The 19,683-nt window shown below is 42.3% G+C and overlaps 1 protein-coding gene across 2 annotated transcripts; it reads right to left on the reverse strand.

The window, feature by feature from the left end:
* Positions 1-1,124: 1,124 nt before the first annotated feature.
* On the reverse strand, positions 1,125-15,925 carry pdgfab (platelet-derived growth factor alpha polypeptide b). Of its 2 annotated transcripts, none has more exons than XM_037688375.1 (6): positions 15,707-15,925; positions 14,761-14,857; positions 11,183-11,326; positions 9,793-9,983; positions 3,066-3,192; positions 1,125-1,736 (listed from the first exon to the last, which is right to left on the reverse strand). In XM_037688375.1, exons 1-6 carry the CDS (start codon positions 15,764-15,766, stop codon positions 1,726-1,728), a joined length of 630 nt encoding a protein of 209 aa, XP_037544303.1. In that variant the 5' UTR covers positions 15,767-15,925; the 3' UTR covers positions 1,125-1,725. The 2 variants fall into 2 exon arrangements, with proteins under 2 accessions (XP_037544303.1, XP_037544302.1); XM_037688374.1 differs by having other exon boundaries at positions 1,125-1,739.
* Between the last annotated feature and the right edge of the window lie 3,758 nt (positions 15,926-19,683).

The raw sequence follows: 19,683 nt of genomic DNA on the forward strand, positions 1-19,683 counted from the left end.
GTGAGTCAGTGGAGAAAACAACGGGAAGGAGACAAGAAAAAATGAATCTGCAGGTATGCTTACAAGTTACTGCCGTCTCCACTCGAATGTTATTTTTGGGCAGATTTTTTTAAAAGTCTAATCTTGGCTGGCATGTAAAGACACTGCCGGTCTATTCTACCTGAGAGAATTCAGCTCAACAGAGAGGAACACTATTAAAACCACACGCAAAATATTTAGTAGTATTCAAATATGGCAGATTTGCATAACTCAACAAAAATTTGGGTTTAAAAATTAAAATTGCGAAGCAGATTTTTGGAAATATTTGCTTCACGTTTTTTTTTTTACAAAAACTACGTGCAATAGGGCATGTTTTGATTTGGATTCATAACACGATGACACAAAAGTAGCTTATCTTATATTTCACCGTTATTTATGTAAATTTGTGTTACCACAGATTTTTATACGCTTACATGACGGACATCGATACACTCTGATGTGTGAATGTTTGGGTGAAATGTCACTTGCTCCATAACTTCTCAGCACAACTGCAGCATAAGGCACAGTGTTCAACAACTGAATGTGAAGTTTTCATGTCTGAGTCACTCTGTCTCCTAAAATCATCTGTTCTTTTCAGAGCTGTGATGCAAACAGGTCAACAAACACAGTCAGCCATTTTCTAACTTGTCTAATCCACCAGTTGCTCAAAATTTTCCTTTTTCTACCAATACATTAAATGCAGAGATTCAACCACAACAACAACAAAAAAAAAAAAAAAAAAAGAAAAGGAATAAAAAACATAATTCTTGCTTGGATATAAGTATGCATAATATATTTCTTAACAAAAATAAAGCATCTTCCTGTACTAACTCTCATATCTTCTCCCTGCACACAAATATCCAAACCATATGCAAGACATGACATTATTCACATATACTGCAATATAATATGAAGCATGGTTGACAATACAAAAAGGATGAAAAATTGACACTGAGGTTGTGATAATAAATGCAACAAACTAGACCAAACAGAACACTTGCAGGTCTGCAAAATCTAAAAAAAACAAACATTTTTGTCCTTTCTTGAACATTGAATGGGACAAAGACAAATGTTGAAACATATAAATAGTTTGTATGAAGCGGCACGTCCTTTTTTTTTTTTTTTTGGTTCTTTTTTTTTCAATATTTACTGTACATAGCAGGTGGGCAAAGTCACAAACAACCAGAAGTCAAGAGTTTTGAAACTTGAATTCTCTCCAGCTGTTTTTCCACTTGCATGGATTTTATATCGCTCTTTCCTTCTTTCTTTGTGTGCAAGAGTCATTGAAATGAAGCAGCGTCCTTATGTTGCATCAGAGCACTATTCCACTGAAGTGTGATCCAACAGTTCAGTGGCTGCTTCAGATGAATATACTTTCAAACAACCTTTGTTGACAAGTTCATCACCACTTCATTAGTCATCCTCTCCCACTGGCCTTTTCCTGCTCGCTCTGGGCTCTGTGGCAGCTTCTCTTTCCGCTTTAATGAGCAGCACAATTCAGTTGCCATAAAGACAGTCGTCATCACTGTGTTTTGAAAGCACCTTTGGCATCTTGTTTATTTTTGTCTATTTTTCAGTTTCTTTACAGAAATGTTTATGTTCTTAAAGTCTGCATGGCTTTGAAGAGGAAGACAGTGACCGTGCCTTCTTGATGGTGTCTTCGGTTTTAGGTCCTGTCCATGCTAAAATCCCTTGTGCTGAATGGTCTCACCTCACATCTGCTGCAGGACAGAAAGACAAGATTAGTTTCAGAAATGCAAAAATATATATTTATCTTAAAAAATTTAATGAAAGACGTGATTTTCTGTACTTGGAGACCAAGTTATAAATTCACTCATGCATTTTCTTGACAAAACACACACAAAAACCAACAGCGTTGTGATTTATGTCCCTCCAGATTTTGCAGATTTTGGGCCAACCAGACAATTATGCCAGAGTTTTGTGTGTGTGCACAAAGTTCAAGATGGCACAAAGAAGACCGTTTTGTGTTTCAAAGAGTGCTGACAGGTTGATAACATGAGGGAGAGCAACAGCAAATAAAGATGGAAAGGTGTATTTAAAGAAGTGAAATAATATGAACTGAATAGCTTTAGTTAAAAAAACAAACAAGAAGTGCAAAGAACAAACTGCAAGCTGTGACACAGATCTATAAAGTGTGCATGCTCAGAAGGTCAAAAGCACAGCATGCAGCAGTGGCAGCAATGGCACATGGAGCGTGATACTTGTTTGACCCTCCTCTTCTCACACTGATTGGCTGCGGTGTGATTGGTGACGGTGATTGGCGGGCCCGCTTTACACTCTAATTGGGCCAGTGCAGCACCAAAAGGTGACAAAAGGCTTCGGTGCTTGAGTCCTACCTGTTCCCATCACATCCTCCCAGTGGACATACGAGAGCAACTTTACTATGTCACCAATAAGTCCTTGGTGGGTCTTAGCTTTTTAGGTTTCCTTTTTTTACCTTTAGCCCTACGATAGCCTGAAAGCACAAAGTTGGGAAGGGTGGATAGGAAGCAGGGTTAAAAGCAATAAGCAGGGTTTACAACACATAAAGAGGCCCACCAGACCTGGGACAGAAGCAGAGAGTGCAAAGATATAACAGCATAAATTCTTCAGGTGCCTTATCAGCACGCATTACAGCGCTTATCTGCACCCAGGTGGAGAAAAGCTGCAGATCAAGGCACAGGCAGATTTACCTGCTGTCATGCCAAACTGCCTTTGAACACCCGCCCTTCACACACACATTTACACACACATTCTCATCAAACACACAAGCTTTACAGTTCCCAAACAGTGGACCTCTTCACAGGTGTTTGTCTGTTTGGGAGTATTTGGTGGCAAAGGGTCATACGGTGCAAAGTCATGAAGCAAGACTCAAAGACCATCAAACACGGATGATAAAGGCAGGAAAGAATGCACAGGGACAAAGAGGTGAAGGCGAGATTCAGTCGTCAAACTCAACTTTGAAGCGAGTTTGTGTTTCGGGGGGTGGGGGGAGGTGATGCTGTAACATTAATCAGCATGTGCAGAAAATCCAAGCTCATATGTACCTGTTTCTGCATCTAAGTGTTCTACCACATGATGTTGTGATGTGCACACACACTCCAGGTGGTCTTCTAACCGCACAAAAACCTCTTTGAGCTTGGGCCTTCTCCTCACGTACTCCACCTTGGCTACCTGGAAGAGGAAAAAGGAAAAGGTTAGCTACAGGCACGAGCACATTTACCATTTTCTGTGTTGTCAATGAATGCACACATTATTTGCCCACCAGCAACCATCAAAAGAGGCAGCTCTGTGACTGATGGCACATCCATAATGTAATTCATTAAAAAAAAAACCTGTTGCTTTGCCTTGTTATGTTTGAAGTGTGACGAGAGCACTCCTCTGAGGCTGATTCATTAGGTTTCACTTGTTGTGTGCTCTATGGTCTGTAAGCAACTGAAAGGAGTGTGTGTCCTTGTCTAAGCAATGGAGGAGGAGAGATGGAGGGCAGGGTGAATGTTGTACACCCTAAGGTCCTGGGAAGGTTTACTGTGGAGGAAGAAAAGAAACTGGGAGATCCCCCTGCTCAGGCCTGAAGCATCCAAATCCAAACAGACACCTAAACTCGTTCACCTTGCCCTAACATGTTGAGTTTAAATTATCACACTGCATAAGTTAAGGAAAGTTCTGCTTTGCATGCATGCAAGAAATGTATTTGGTCAGTATTAGGCAGTAAAACCACAGGAAACAATCTTAGAAACACAAAAGCAAAATGGGAATTCCTCACGTCCCAGGTAACACAGTGTAAGCCTTAGAATTCCCATCCAAGAGCTGGTAATAACTCCTGAGGGTTATGAATACGCTAAGCTTCTATCAACAATACATGACTGATTAAGACTTAGATAAACAGATGGAGGTTGTATAAAAGCGGTGATGGTATTGTTGTGCAACTCATGGGAGGTAGCCACATGTCTTTGCCTCCCTGATTTGAAGGGCAAAACTGAAGGAACCTGGGGCCACATAGAAACAGTATCCTCAGATTCACCTATCCCTGTCACTGCATGAGAAAAAAAAAAGATATTTGCAAACAAACTCCCAGCGCACTCTGGTTGGTATTATGAGCAACACAGTTTGCAGTCCGAATAAAACAAACACACACACACACAGTGATGAAAAGCTTTCTTTCTCTATCCCATAATGGCATACTGCCAATCTTGGCTCTTGTTGGAGAGCCAGCCATGCACACAAATCAACATACCAGTCCTTTTTTGATATAACAAAGTGTACAGCTGAAATTCACACAAAGAGAGAGGAGCTTTGCAGCGGCTGCAGGGGGGATCTGGTGCAGCTGGAACTCAGGTAAGAAGACGCGAGTAGCGAGCAGTTTTAACATCCACTTCTTTGAAACAGTTTTTAAGCTTGGAGAAAGGGACACAAGAAAGGGAGTGAAATGAGGATAAGCAAGCAGTGGAGGTATGTGGTGAGCAAACAGAAGACAATGGTGTCTGGGTTATTGGTGATGTTTGCTGTTACCGGGCCATGAAAGAGAAGGAGAGCGGGTGAAAGGCCAGAGTGAGGAAGAACGTAGAGTTGAACCTCCATTCTCATTAGGGAACACAGACGTGTGTGTGTGTGTGAGTGTGCACGAATAGAGGAAGTTATTTAAGGACGGGGACGCGTGACAAACCATGATCATGACTTGCATTAGGTGGCGTTCATGTGTTACCTATTAACATCTAGTTTCTGGGTTACCTACTAAATAGACTGGTTAAATTAACACTGACGTGATGGAAGGAAAAACAATATTTATTGTGATTCACTGAAACCACACCAAGCATCACCGAGTGGCACGAGTTTCTCCAAAAATCGCTGCCAATATTTAATCAAATTATCCGCCTGGAAAGAAGGAAACGGGAGGAAGAGAAAGCAGGAGATGAAAGATGCAGCTGTTTCAGTGGACAGCTCTGCTGCTGTTGGTTACGGGAACGTCTGGGTTGAGGGGGATCCAGAAGTTGCCAGCAGGAAGCAAAGAAAGACCGAGCCATGTCTGACCCTTACTGCTGACACTGATCCTAATGACTAACACACACAAAAACTCCTGTGGAAACCCAAACAGCTATTGACAGAGGGATGAAGCAGTAGGTTCACTTGATGTGAAGTCCAGCGGTGCACTTGTCTCTCACACAGCAGGGTGGAAAACGTTAGATACACCCACTCATGATAATTTACATCTAATTGTGTATGTCAATGCAGTTATGTCTGTTTTCTGAGTTTTATAGAGGGAGGCCTTTTTTGTATACATTTACTACTTGTTTTACAGTACATGTATTTTGCTGCTTCTTAAGACCTGCTTCCAATGTCACACAGTCAGTGACTTAAAACATACATCAGAAATAGACCCCCAATGCTACGACAAGGGGCCCCTCACTCTCTTTGTATAAATCAAACTGCTCTAAACTCCCTGGAAAGCCAGGGGCCCTGAGAAAACGTCTCCTGAGTGGTTGTGGAATGATATCCGATCCAGAGGGTTGAGGGGGGTGAGACATGAGGCTCTGGGAAGCACACCCCCTTTGGTCTGTCCTCAGTGTCACCACAACCCTTCTGTGTGAAGCCATTTATCCAAAGTCAGGCTAATTGGGAATTCCCTGAGCTCAAAACACTGATGAGAGCGTGAAGGAGGGGAAAGTCTTGCACTGGACTTCCAAGTAAAACACAGCGGGGATGTGGATGTGCACCGCGGGCCATGGCAAGCTGGAGCAGTGACAGAACGGAGCAAAAATAAATAAAAGTGCATGTTTTCAGAAGAAAGGGGCGGGAAGAGGCACGGTGAGGTCACATTTCATCTTTCATAAGGGAAATAAAGCTACAGAGACACTCAGTGTTTATTACCCAGACAAGAGGAAAATTGATGCTTTGTGCATTTGTGTCTTTCTACTTGCTAGAAAATTAATCTTAAAAAAAAAATTACATCAAGAAGAAACCGGTGACAAGAGGCAACCTGTGTGTGAATTTTTGTCTAAAACAGCTTCGTTGCCAGAAGGCCCTTCATGGTGCCACATGTTTCTTTAACGCCCACACATGTAACAGTTTATCTCTAATGAATTATCATATGTGCTCCTTCTTTTACAAATAAATATACCGGTAATAGACTCTTAAAAACTTTCCTCAGCATATTGACAGAAAACCAGAACTTCAAAGCAGACGTTACTGAGCACGAAGAAGTGAAAGAACATTATGAACAGGTTTTTAATGAAAGAGCACCAAAAAGATGAAGTAAATGGCAGATCCTTGACAGGGGGTTAAAATTAGAGAGTCGGTGTTTCAGGAGAGATGAACAGAAAAAAGAGGGAGTGAACAACTATTTTACACAACAGACAATCAGACTCCAGCACTGACGGGATCCGTGACCAGAGGAGATGGAGGATGATGTCAGTGGCACAATGCAGGAGGGAGGACAGAAGAGGGGTGAGACGAAAAAAATACAAATTTATCAAAAATTCTTAAAAAAATGTATATTCTGCCACTTTTTCCTTGCTGCGGATACATTCCAGCCGCTGCTGAAGTAGCCAAGCTTCTCAGGCTTCTGGCTTGGTCAACACACTCCCATGGTCTGCAACCTGCTTCCCCCCCCACCCAGCAAAACCCCCATCACATCCCCTCCCCCCACACACATACATGTTTAAAACACAAACTCTCTCACCCTGCTTTGTCCACTCGAAGTTGAGTGAATCAAAGAGAAAATAATTCACAGCTGCAAGGAACTTCAAACAACGAGGCCCCTCACTCCCATCTGACCCCCCCACCCCCACCCCATCTCTCCACTATGGTCTTCAAATGATCATAAATCATTCTCACTGTATCACCACCACACTTTTATTTATGAAACACCCTGTATGTCAGGGTCTCTCACAACCACAGGGGTACAACTTCCACTACCCCCCAACACTCTGACGTGACCCTCTGTTGCAGACATAGCAGCATGTATGTGTGTATGTGTGTGTGTGTGTGTGGGGGGGGGGGGGGTCCAAGCCCAGTACTGGTGATGAGAGATGTGTGGACCCCCACACTCAGCGCTGTGGCTATTTCCGCCTGGCCTCTGTCATCCGCCACTTTGATCCAGTAGCCATCAACACTTCATTACTTTGTGGCTTGTCTTCCTCCTGCTGCAGCTTCACACAAATGGCCTCAGCCTGGTTCTGTGGTTGGGAGAGTTTACGCAGTGAAGCATCAAGTACTAACTCTCATTACCTCACAGTTTCACACACACACACACCTTTACTGTGGTTTACACAGATGTGCCTTAATGACCCTCTACGACCTCTGCAAAATACTTGCTTTAAGGCCAATTAAAGGGCCCAAGATGGTAAAAAAAAAATTAAATACGATAAACTAAATAGTAATGATTTGCCAAAACCAATTATCATAGTTTAAAGCATATAATGCGCATGATGAGGGCTGGTCTCATGTTTTGCTGCAATATGGAGTTAAAACATGAACAAATATCAACAGTTTCTGATCCTTTTTTCCAGAATAAATGTATGATTCTTGATAGTTTTTGATGCTTCCCTTTATTTTGATTATGCTGCCCTGGATATTTTTTTATTTTTATTTTTGTAAGATGTTAAAATAAACAGTTTAAGAAATGCAGACATGATGTAGTCCACAAGTTTATTTAGAAGTGTTCTATAAGACCTCTGTCTTCTTTGTTTCCCTCCCTGTTCTCTTTACTTCCATGTCTTTATTTTTTATGACATAATCAGAATGAAATGGCTGCAGGTTGCTTATCTTTACACCTTTTTTCTCTTGTGTCCTTTTAAGCACCCAGCTTACAGATATAACAATCTAAATGCCATCTAAACAAACCAAAAATGAATTTAGAGGGGAAAGAAGATAATAACAATAATAATAATAATAATTATTATTATTATTATAAATAAAAATATTAATAAATGGATGTTAAAGTCTGTACCCTGTTCCCTCCTTAGTCTTGAGCAATTTAACGGTTCTATTTTTAAATGGACACTTGTACAGAACAGAGCCTGCACAGACTCATTCTGTATTACTGGTCCTTAAAAGCAAATACATAAAGAGAGGAGAGCCTATAAATAGATACAAAACAATCTTGATTTGTACAAATGGACAGCGGCAGAATTTGGAGACAACAGTGTACATTTCTTATTGTATGATGCAGCAGAAAAACAAAGTCAGGCTCAAAATAGTAAGACAGCATTTTTAGCTTTCTAATAAATAACAGAAGTAATTGATCCCCCATTCAGACTGAAGACCCTCACTGAAGACAATCTTACACACAATGTGGTGAATTTCTTCAGACCATTGAAAGCCATAAGGGATGACCTTTCCTCCTTATACAACGCCTTTCAGCCTTTTTGCCCGAGGCTACAAGCACATGGAACAGAACGCTCCCCCTCCCGCCCTGAACCCCTCCCAATCACCCCCAAATATTCCTCTCAAGTCTGTGTGCTCATTCAGCCATCAGTGTCAAGAAGGGGGCACAAACAAAGCTGCACAAAGTACAACATTCCAGGAATCATTGAATCGAGCCTTTTTAGTGTCGTGCATGCAGTCGTCAGTGTCTTTCCATCCCTCCTCATCATTGCAGTCACAGACAGAGCTCCTATTGAGGACAACGCACACCAACTGTCTGGTGGACAGAGAGACTGCTGCAGACAGACTGGCACACAGGATAGTCAGAGTTTGAGTCTCTCACAGCATCATGAGTTAGCTCTCTGACCAAAAACCCCGTTTGCAAAGCCTTATGCCCTAAAATGACATTTTCATCAGGGCTTGCCACCTCATATGTCCTTAATGAAATCTCCCCAGTTTGTACCAGAATGCCAAGAACTGGCATTTGTTTAATCACTCTGCTAATTTATAAGGCAGAAATCTTTAAAGTACTGCACGAGAGGCAAAAATAGCACTCAGCCAGTACCAGTGACTGGACAAGATCACAGTCTGTGACGATGATTAAGTGTAGATATGGACAGAGAAATACAAACACACTCAGAGGGCTATCCTGTTTATGTCCTGGTTGTCTCCTACTTTCACAAAGCAGAGCAAATCATTCCCGTACCTCAGAACAGGGCTCTTACCAGCCAAACAGCTCAAGTGTAAATACATCAGCAACTCACCACCTCTAGTTACTGCAAATTCTCTGATCCTTAACAGAGAGACATGCTTTCAAGGAAGCAACACCAAGGGCCCCAGTTTCTTTCTCATTCTCATTGTCACATTGTCTGTTCTGGGCACAATGCTTCCAGAATAAAACAAAACTAAAAAGTTGCACAGCATCCAGTGACACTGAGACACTCAAGATCCAGGATTGATTCACCTTGACATTTACTCTTTTTTTCTGTGTTTCTTATAGTTGTCAGGGACTCATTACTTCAGCAGATGGCCAGGCTAAAAACACCAATAATCATCTCTTCTCTTATTGTTTACCCATCTCCTCATCTCTCCCCCCCCCCCCCCCCCCTTGCTCTGTCCTGGCACAGCCATCTTAAACTCTTGTCAAACAAAACAGAGAGTACTGGTAATGGTAAAGGTAGGTGGAGGTTATCAGTTTACATGGTATGGAATAGACATGAGCAGCAGAGGTTAGGTATAGGCAATACTTGAGAAAACGGACTCAAATAGGTTGATCGAGATGTAGAGTTGTAACAGAAAGGGAGCAAGACAGGTATTAAGATAACCATGTCTCACCTGATGATAGTGTATTTGTTCTTTGCAATAAATCAATGGTTTGCAGTGATTGTGTGTTAGGCGTACACGTCTTACCTTGACGGTGCGGTGGTGCTTCCGAGATGGGTGACAGCGCATGTTGCTGGTGTTGCAGCAGCCTGTGCAGCGCTTCACCTCCACACAGGGTGGCCATATCAGGAAGTTGGCAGACGTGGGATCCACCTGGCTCCTGGGGATCTCATAGATCACCGTTCGAGTTTTGCACGCTGCCGGGACTGCCTCCTCGACTGGAAAAAGTAGAACAAGTCGAGTTAATGCATTTGTTCTGCGTGTCAGCGTTTAGTAACGCTTTTTCCAACTGCAACCCGGCGTTGATGTCGTGCTGTAATCTGATCGTCTCACTCACAGCTGCTCGCATTCTTTCACTGCTCATTATTTGATGACTCACTTGATATGAGAAGTGTTTGTCTTGTCTCCGATCAAACCTCACATCTTTTAGGACTATTAACCAAACAAACTTTCCAAAAAGCTGATCTCATATCAACTAAAACTCTTAGAAGCATGGGAGATATGAAGAGAGACCTCCATTGTTTAACACCCTCACTCCAGTTACTGTTGCACAACTGGCCAACAAACCTTTATTTCAACTGTTGGGAAGTTACTGTAAATACTGGTGTCTGACCTTGCACTCATTAAAAGGGGAAAAGCAATAAGCATTTATTTAAAATGCATCGCTCTAACAGGCACTAAAGACAGTGTACAGTAAAATAATTATGCTATAAATGTGACGTGTCCATCATGCACAGAATGTGAGGCCTTTAGTGGACAGCTGTCAAAGTGGCATACTCTGTCATAATTCTATGATGCTGCGCACACACATGAAATACGAGCAGCCACTTCATCCCATGTTGCTTTAAGAGTCTTGCTGCTGGGAGAGCACAGAGGGAGTCCTAACATGCACACACGCTCTGCACACTACATGGTGTTCTCCGCACCTCGATCAGATATCGTACCGCGTGGCGTTTTATGAAGAAATCTGACTGAGAGCCCAGACAAGCTGCAACTTGAACCCTGAATGTCTGGAATTTCCACGCTTAGGGATACGTTTCTCTCTCGTGACGCGTGCATCTTAGCTCTTCATGCCTCGGGCCAATTAAAAGGCTTCGTGTCAGACGTCCTCATCAACCTCTCTCTCTCACACACACACACTCACCATCCTCCTTTCCCTTGATTTCTTGATTCCAAATAAATACCGAGTTGATGGGTCCATTAGGGTTTCTTTTTATGCTCTAAAAAGCAGTGTAAAAACCACTAACTAGTAGCTTTGTTTGAAATTAGTGCAAAGTGATCTGTTTCATCTTCATGGGAACTTCAGCCTTGCAAGTCATAGTTCACATGCAGATTATTATTATTAGAGCAGTTTGACACGGTGTGTGCCAAGTTGTGATGCTGAATGCAATCACGATGCATGCAACCTCAATCTTACCAATGCTCCTCTTGCGTCTGCTGTGGAGCTGCGAGCTCTTCAGTCCATTGTAGTAACTGTGATGATGAGAGAAGTTCTTATGGTGGTTATGGTGGTTGTGGTGCTTGCGATACTTGTGCTCCTCGATAACATCATTTCCCGTACCTCATCAAAAACAGAAGGACATTAGATTAATAATATGAAACACAAAAAGCTTATTTACCAAATGCGGCTACAGCAGCTTTGACACTGGTGGGATAGACCTCATCAAAAGATCTGCCGCTGATGCATTGTATATCCATTCCACAACAAACTATGTGTTAGTTAGTCCCACAATGACATGCTAACCTCTGACTGGTTTATTGTGTAATCTTGTATTCACTGAGGGGCCAACAGTTCACTTGAACTTGTCAGCACGGCAACTTCTGAGGAGTCACAAACTGAAGTAAACAGTCTGCAGAGGTAGGAAGCTTGATTTTTACACAGACCTGTGTGTAATTGTGAGCTTTATGTGTCAGCCTCCCTCTCTGACTTGGCTGAACTTTCTTAGCCAGATTAAAAGCAGCTAGACGCAGGTGAGTCAGCATGGACTTTAAAAAACAAGCAGCTTTTATAGACACACAGGACAGGTCACTTACCATTATTTCTGATCTAATTAGTGGCTTTGTGTCCCTCATTTACTGAAAATGTTTGCTTTTCAATCACTCAGTGGTTTGGGAAAGTACATGTTTTGCCATGCTGCAATGCTAACGTCTTCAAGCTTTCCCTCCAGAAAAATGTAGCCAGTTCAGCTTTTTCACATTCATGGTCATCTGATAATGTGCGCTTGTTTTGGTCCTTACCCAGAATATGAGGAGGATTGCAGAAAAAGTGCCAGAGTGGCAATAAAGTGATAAAGTTTGTCCCATAGCTCTGAGAGTGTCTGAGAGTGTTTGCGAACTGGGTGGGTCTAGCTGTCATTAAGCACAGCATTCCTGGCTCGCACAGTCCTATACCTTTACACTTCACATGAACACATGCTCACATTTGGACAAATTCATCTCATTATCCTTCATAGCATTGCTAAAGTCTAAAGTACACAAGCTCAACAAAGCTCAACCATGAGCAAACAAAGTCCACACATCCAGCTTTAACCAGAGTAATCTGAAGGGATTTCCTCTGCCAATACACAGTCCACCACTGGAATTGGTTGTTTATTTGTTTTTTGCTGTTCTTTTTCCCAGGTTGATCAGTCAGGCTCCAACGTAGTCCCTTCAGCAACAGGTTGAGGGAATTTCCTTCCAGTTTGCCATGCAGTCAATCAAGTAATCGGTGACCCAGAACCAAAAGGTTCACATGAATGGAAGTGTTGCCTGAAGCTGAAGCTGGGAATAAAGCAAAGGGCTGGGCTATCCATCATCCAGGCCAGTACATAAACATGGCATTCTCCAACGCATCCACCTACACTGTCTGTACACATCCTGTAAAGCTGTGAGACGTTCTCATTGCAATTGATTTCCTGATCTTACCAAGTGTTTTTTTTTTACACTGAATCATAAACTCCCAATGTGAATTCCTTGTTCTCATCCTTTACATCTATATTTTCATCTCCTTGTGTCAGAGAAAGGCAAGCACATGGAAGGATCTGATACTGTGGCCACCCCGCAAACAAAAAGAAAAGACCTAAAGGAGATTAGTTAACAGACTAGACCAGAGTCAAAGGATATGTCACAACTGCTCCACAAAAATGAGTGACGTGATTTTTTATGTAGGATGGTAAAGAGGAAAATGAGGAGAGCTGAGAGACATACTAAGAAAAAAAGGAGACAAAACAGCAGAGGAGTGGAGAGAGGGATTTGCTCTTCGCCTGGTTCCAGGTGACTAATAGATAATAACATGCCCAGAGCACTGAGACAAGGGAAAAAAGGACAGGAGACTGTCTCTTGCCATGAATCAGGCTTTCATGACTGGCAAATTACTGTCTCCATTAGATGAGGGCCTCAACTCCTTCTCTTTACTCCTCTCCTTCTTTCTCTTTCTGCCTCTTTGGACAAATGTTGACTTCTCAAAACAAGGATTGCTACCATTCCTCCTGGAACACTCAAACAGTTATCTGTCTCAGTTGATATATCTACGGTCTTACAAGTGAAAATGTGTAAAGACAGGTGAGAAGATCTGGCGTTAAAGCTGTCTGCTGGACAGGAGGTAAAAACTGTGTTGGCTCATCAGACTCAAAGCAGATTGAGCAACAACTTGCAACCTCTCAAGATTCCTCTGACTCCCTCCTCCACCTCTGCCCCCTTTGCCAAGAGTCAGGTTCCCTTTTCTGTCAAACTTCTTCACTGAAGGAGATAAGAGCAGGCAGGCAAGGGGCCAATTCAGGAGGGAGACAGGGACAGAGGCGAGGAATAACAAGGACAGGATCACCCCAGGGGCCAGACAGCCATCTGCAGGCTTCAACAAGGTCATCTCATCTGTCAGTCAGAGCTGAAGAAGGGGTCTGCGTGAAAACAAATGCAAGCCTGCACTGAGCTCAGGACTAACTGTAACATGGTCACTGTAAGCACCTCTGACCTTCTCAACCATGCTGTAACTTTCCGACTTCAACCTTCAGGAGTCAGACAATCATAAAGAGATACTTCAAAATAATGCAATCAGCTACGTTATTGACAAATTAATCAGACATTGGTTGATCTTTCTTGCACACACGTACTGAAGCTCTAAACAGATAGATCTACTTCTGCTTGCATGCTGGAGGACTCTGACTTATTCATCACCAACAATAGCTCTGAATATCTTTATGTCTGGTGTCAAAGGTCTTTAAAGGGCTGGCCAAGGCCACCAAGCTGACACCTCCTAGACAGATTTATGTGCTCATAATAATAATCAGTCTACTACGGTTACCCTGCAAAATGTTACTCTGTTTGAAGACAGACCTGTTAATTTGATTGTAAACACCTCTTCTCATGCTAGAGGTCTATTATGGGACTGGTGTGGGGTGATCACTGTTGTAGAGAAAAGATTGCTTTAACTGATGATGGAGAAAACATATTTTAGGTGTTACAACAGTTAAGTGAAAGATTGGTGTTGATGCTGCATTGTGAGATAAAATTTTGCAGTTGCTCAGGAGCTATAACCAGCCTGCATCAATTAGGACATTTAAATGCAGCAAATCTTTACAGAAGCTGGTACATGTCAGGGGCCTGTGTAAATAGAGGCTCATGAAGGCAAACAGCTTGTTTTAGTGAACTAATGTAACTTAATCTAAGACAAGTTTTCCACACAGGAAGCAACTCCTGCAGCTAAAGAAACTGGCTTCACCTGCAATGATGCCACTTTGTTTTACTTTTAGAACGTAGAAAGGTGTTTGGTGCAACAAACAAGCAGATCAGAAGAATTCTGCAGCCGAAATGATGTCACTGAAACTCCAGGTCACGTATTAACTGTAAAATCACCTGCTCCTATTACTTAACCTCAAATTAATAAAAAAAAAAGTATTTTGTTCATATTAGTCATAATATGTCTGAGGTATTTCCAAAGAAGCTGCAGTTCATCAGAACAAGATCAGTGATTTTGGGGGCTCCAGTCTGCTGGGAAGAGTATCAAGAGGCAGAATTTACCTACGGAGTCTATCTCCAGTAGCCGCTGGAGGTCGCTGATGCTGTGGATTTCACTGTTAGAGAGTCGGTCCAGCAGCTCCTGGGGAAACTCGGCTTCCTTCGGGGGGGGGGGGGGGGGGGGGGGGGAGAAGATAAAGAAATCAAACAAGAGGAAATGTTTAGAAATGTGTGTCTGGTCAATAGGAAGTGTTTGTGTAATTAGATCAAACAACCCTGAAAATCGGTGACAACTTTGCAACCATGTGCCAAAATCTCAAACAGACCCCCCCCCCCCCCCCCTCCACCAGTTCATGGAGAGAAGAGATAAGCTTACAAATAAAAATGTATGTAGGTGCGGGGAAATAAACGACAGGTAACAGGGGATTATGATGGCTTTCTGTTTTACATAATGATTTTGATCTACACATGTTCATGCGCAATCTGCTTTGGAAATTATTTTTTTTCCCCCTTTGCAAATATAAAATAAAATCACAAGTTTCCTCCAGTGCTTTAAAAAAATTCTATCTAAATCGAGCATTCAAACTGGACTCCGGGACATGGATGGACCAGGCTGCACTTGTTGCGCTCCTGCAGAGACAGCAGCTATTTTTATCAGCCCGAGCGGCTGAGCCCAACCGAACCGAACCGAACCTTCTGCCACAAGCAGCAAAAAGACTCAAGGATAGTGCTGACTCAAATGGTTGTTCTCTGACGGTGAGAGAAGCTTCGAAATAGTGAACTCATAATAAAAAGATTGATTTTTAACATAAGACATTTGGATCTGTTTTATAAGAGCTGCTTTAAACCAAATGCGTTATTATCATTGATTCATTTTAAATAAACGGAATATTAATTTAGTTTTCTCTGGTTGGCTCTTGGAGACCTTTGCACTCTCACCGGGCCAAAGAAACTCTCCGACCCCAGTTACCCCCCCCCTGAGGCACTACGCTGTAGGAGTGAACTTTACCTCAGCCGTGGCCAGCAGGTAAGACGTCCACAGCAGGAAGTAACAAAGTGCGGTTCTCATCTCCCTTTAATTCAGAGTCAAACCCAAGCAGGAAAAATGCGCTGCTGCCGTGTAGGAGCCCCCCAGTCGCTCCTGGCTCCAGAGGATCCTCAACCATCCCCCCCGGGGAGGAAAAAAGAAGCGGTGAGAGCAGCTCACCGTGCTGTATCTGCTCAGAGCTGAGAGAATCAGAGAAAGCTGGAAAGTTGGTCCTCGCCGTTATTCACATCGGTCCAGCTGAACCAGCCCCGCGCTGCAGCACGACATGGCTCCTGAGGCGCGCGTGAGACAATTCCAAGAAACGAGCCAGGCGCGCGCTGCACTTGTCCTTCACCTCAACAAAAACGGGCTTCACGCTCTACCCCTGCACGCGGAGATGTTGCTCCTTTTCCTTTGAGGGGAAAGAATCGCATATAACTGCACAACTTTTTTTTTTCTCGTCTAAAAACGGACTAAGATACAAAAAGGTAATCCAAACTATGAGTGGGGGGAGAGTCATCCGCGTTGTGCTATCCAGAGCTGGTGTTGCAGCAGCGCGCGCAGGTCCTTCAGCTGTGCAGGACTCTGGAGTGAATGGTGTCAGCGCGCCTCTGAGCAGCTGAATATAGAGAGCCACAGTCTGCGCGCGTTGCGCCTCCCCTCGCTTTTGGGTGATCGTGCATCTTATTCAGTGAGGGAGGGGAGCTGGTTGGTGAAGCTGGATGACTTAAGACTCCTAGAGCACATTACCCACCCTCCCACACATCCATTCACCCCGTGTGAGTTTGTTTAAAACAGATTTGATCCACAGTCAATTCACAAAGAACATAAAAGCTAAAGGACAAGTCTCATCCCATTCTTCGCTCTAAACTGGATTCTAATCAGCCAGTTGGGACGGGAGTTTTGTCATCAAAAGTAACTAATTCATTTAGGGGAATAGAAAATGTATAAACCAAAATCAAATTCTGAAGGATATTTGAAGGACTGCTGGCCCAAACTTCTATGTTTTAATGTATGAACCGCAAAAGAAGTGTAAAAGAACCATGGTCTCTATGAGCATGCATCAGGACATGGTCTCTATGGTAACCACACATCCATCTGTTTGTCTGTCACTCCCTGACTACCAAGTTAATAAGAAAACCTCAAAGAGTTGCTGTGTAAAAACTTTGAGTCAGATGTTAAAAATTCTGCAGCAGAAGAAGGATGGATACACGTCTGAATATTTTAGTTGCTACAGTGTTGCAGATCTGACAAGTTCGACTTTTTTCTTGTAGTTTTGAAGATAATATTTTGAGCTATTGAAATTGAAGTCTGTGGAATTCGATTAACTTCATGCACTCTAAGGGATTTTAAGAATGTAAAGCCTTTAGTTGTGTGAAAGAAGATCAAATGCCCACATGCTGATGTATAATTGGTATGTGTACCATAAATAGTTGTGCAATATTTTGTTTGCAAAATCTTTTTTTTTTTTTTTTTTGGGGGGGGGGGGGGACATTTTAAATGTGTGACATAATTAAATGTTAGATGAATACTCCATCTGTAAGAATCATGCAACTTAAACAGTATCCTGTGTCAAAACCTTAAAATATATAAAGATGCTTGTTCAGACTTGAAAAGTCCAGTTTTCTACAAACCATTTCTTCTTTTAAACTTTAAATTACACTGGGCGGTACGTCTGAGCTATATCACTTCAACAATGGCAGTTTATTTTTTCCATGTTTCACCAATACTCCATTGAAATAATCATAATTTTCTTGCACCTTTTTTTTTATTGTTTTTTTGCAAATTTTGTCTCATTGTGCGAAGTCATAGTACACTTTTCTCAACCAAGCTACACATTTTGGTGTAAAATTCAAACGTTCTATTTATAAAGAGCTGTGTTCAAGACATACAACCAAAAAGCAGGATGGTAATAAGGATACTTTAATGCTTGGCACCTGTAAATACTTTGTATATCAAGTTCTCCAGTATTCAAAGTGGCAAAAACAAACAAACAAAAAATTAACAGTTCCAATCAGACAAATTAATTTATGAGCTAAATCTTTGAAACTCATAATATGCAACACCCCCTCCTTTTTTTTTTTTTTTTCAAAATCAAGTGGTCAAAACGGTCAGCATGAAAATAGGTTTAGGATTGATCGACTCTATTTCCTCAGGTGGCTGAGACGAGCTGGTCTGGGAAGCTCAGTCCTCACCTCCTTCTACAGGTGTGCAGTGGAGAGCATCCTGTGCTCCAGCATCAACGTGTGGCATGGAGGCTGCACAGCTGCAGAAAGAAAAGCTTTGCAGAGAGTGGTGAAGGCTGCACAGAAGTCTGTTGGAGTCAGCCTCCCCACCATCACAGACATCTACACCTCCAGATGCAGGAAGAGGGCCACCTGCATCATGAAGGACCCCACTCACTCAGCACACACACTTTTTGCCCCACTCCCCTCAGGCAGGAGGTTGTGGAGCATTAAATGTAGAACCACTAGACTGAGGAACAGCTTCTACCCTGAGGCTGTTAGACTCGTGAATCTCTAAATCACCATAATGCCACTTTAATTGGTGATATGTGACTTTATCTGTGCTGCTGATCTCTTGCCTTTAAGCTGTTGTATTCATACCCATCTGCTCACAACAGACTTATGTTCAGGCTGCTGTTTAATACATTATATATATATTTTGTATTATATATTATTTTGTATTATTATCATTTAGCGTATATCTTAGATCCTTGTATTCTGTTTCTTTTTTTTTTATACTTTAAATTTTTGCTAATTTTGGGTGTAACTGGAACCTTGAGTGCACAATTTTGTTCCACGTCATGTACCACACGTGATGCAAATGACAATAAAGAAACTTGAACCATGAATTGATGGCAATAACCTGATATCTTCTTCATAATGTGTTGTCCATTTGCAATTTGATGGTGTAGAGTGAAACAGTTCCTTCTTTTGGACACAGGAAGCAACTATTTAAACTGCAGGTTCATATATTCAACTGGTCCTGACTTGTCATGAAATCTGCTGATGGTCCAGGAGAAAAGCCCCAAGGCCCTGATGAAGGAGACACAGGAGCTGAGGCACAGACAGACAGACAGACAGACAGACAGACAGACAGACAGACAGACAGACAGACAGACAGACAGACAGATTATCGGTCAGGGGTGAGAAGCAGCAGGGAGCCACAGGTCAGTCAGCCAGGTGGTCCAGCATCCTGTCCATCAGGTGGACCAGTCAGCTCCGGCCTGAGGGCTCTGTGGCTGGAAACACTGCAAAGTGAAAGCACCAGGGCAGATGGCAGAGTAATGAACTTAACTATTTTAACGGGCCAGTGGAGCTGGTTTTAGGATGGTGCCAGTGCTGTAAAATGAATCAAACATTTTTACAACAAATTTCCCTCTGCTGAAGTAATTTATTGCATGCTGCTCCGATTGAAGCTTCTTTCTAAAATGGCATGGCTGCTCCCCAATGTTTCATTCTTCATTCTGAAGTACATGAAGCTGTTGGAGCATGAGATACTGCACTGTTGTCATGATGACATCACAGGTCAGCCTCTGTTTTTTTCTGGGACATCCCGTACGTTGCATGACTCATACTCGAAGGTGCGTTTTCTCAACATGAGGGGAAAGAGGGGGCTTAAAATTTTGATCTTCAGAGTTTTTGTTCTTGAATCTGAGACAGAAATGTGCAATGCTCGTGAAATGTAAAGATGAGAGGGTGTGATTTAATACATACTTAATATATAATACATATTTAATATATTGTATGCAAAGAACTAATTCCCTGAATATGTTCAAAAGCAAACCAAAAAGACTTTGTCTCTTCTGTTCCTTTTTCTGTATCAGATCACAAACAACATGTTTACTGGCAACTGAGGCCTGTGTACCTAACAACATTAACACCATTAAAACGTTTTATAGGTGCTGGTGTTCAGTTAATTTAACCATAAACTCTGCAGAGAGGGCACAGTGAGTA

The sequence above is a fragment of the Nematolebias whitei genome, chromosome 15 (genome assembly GCF_014905685.2).
Source record: "Nematolebias whitei isolate Nwh7 chromosome 15, NemWhi1, whole genome shotgun sequence".
NCBI lineage: Eukaryota > Metazoa > Chordata > Actinopteri > Cyprinodontiformes > Rivulidae > Nematolebias > Nematolebias whitei.

Coding starts and splice junctions, on each gene's coding strand:
- pdgfab (XM_037688374.1), bottom strand. CDS start 15,766: ATGAGAACCGCACTTTGTTACTTCCTGCTGTGGACGTCTTACCTGCTG. Junction 14,858..15,706: donor ACCTGCTGGCCACGGCTGAG/GTAAAGTTCACT, acceptor CCCCCCCCGAAG/GAAGCCGAGTTTCCCCAGGA. Junction 9,984..11,182: donor CAGACGCAAGAGGAGCATTG/GTAAGATTGAGG, acceptor TACTTTTTCCAG/TCGAGGAGGCAGTCCCGGCA.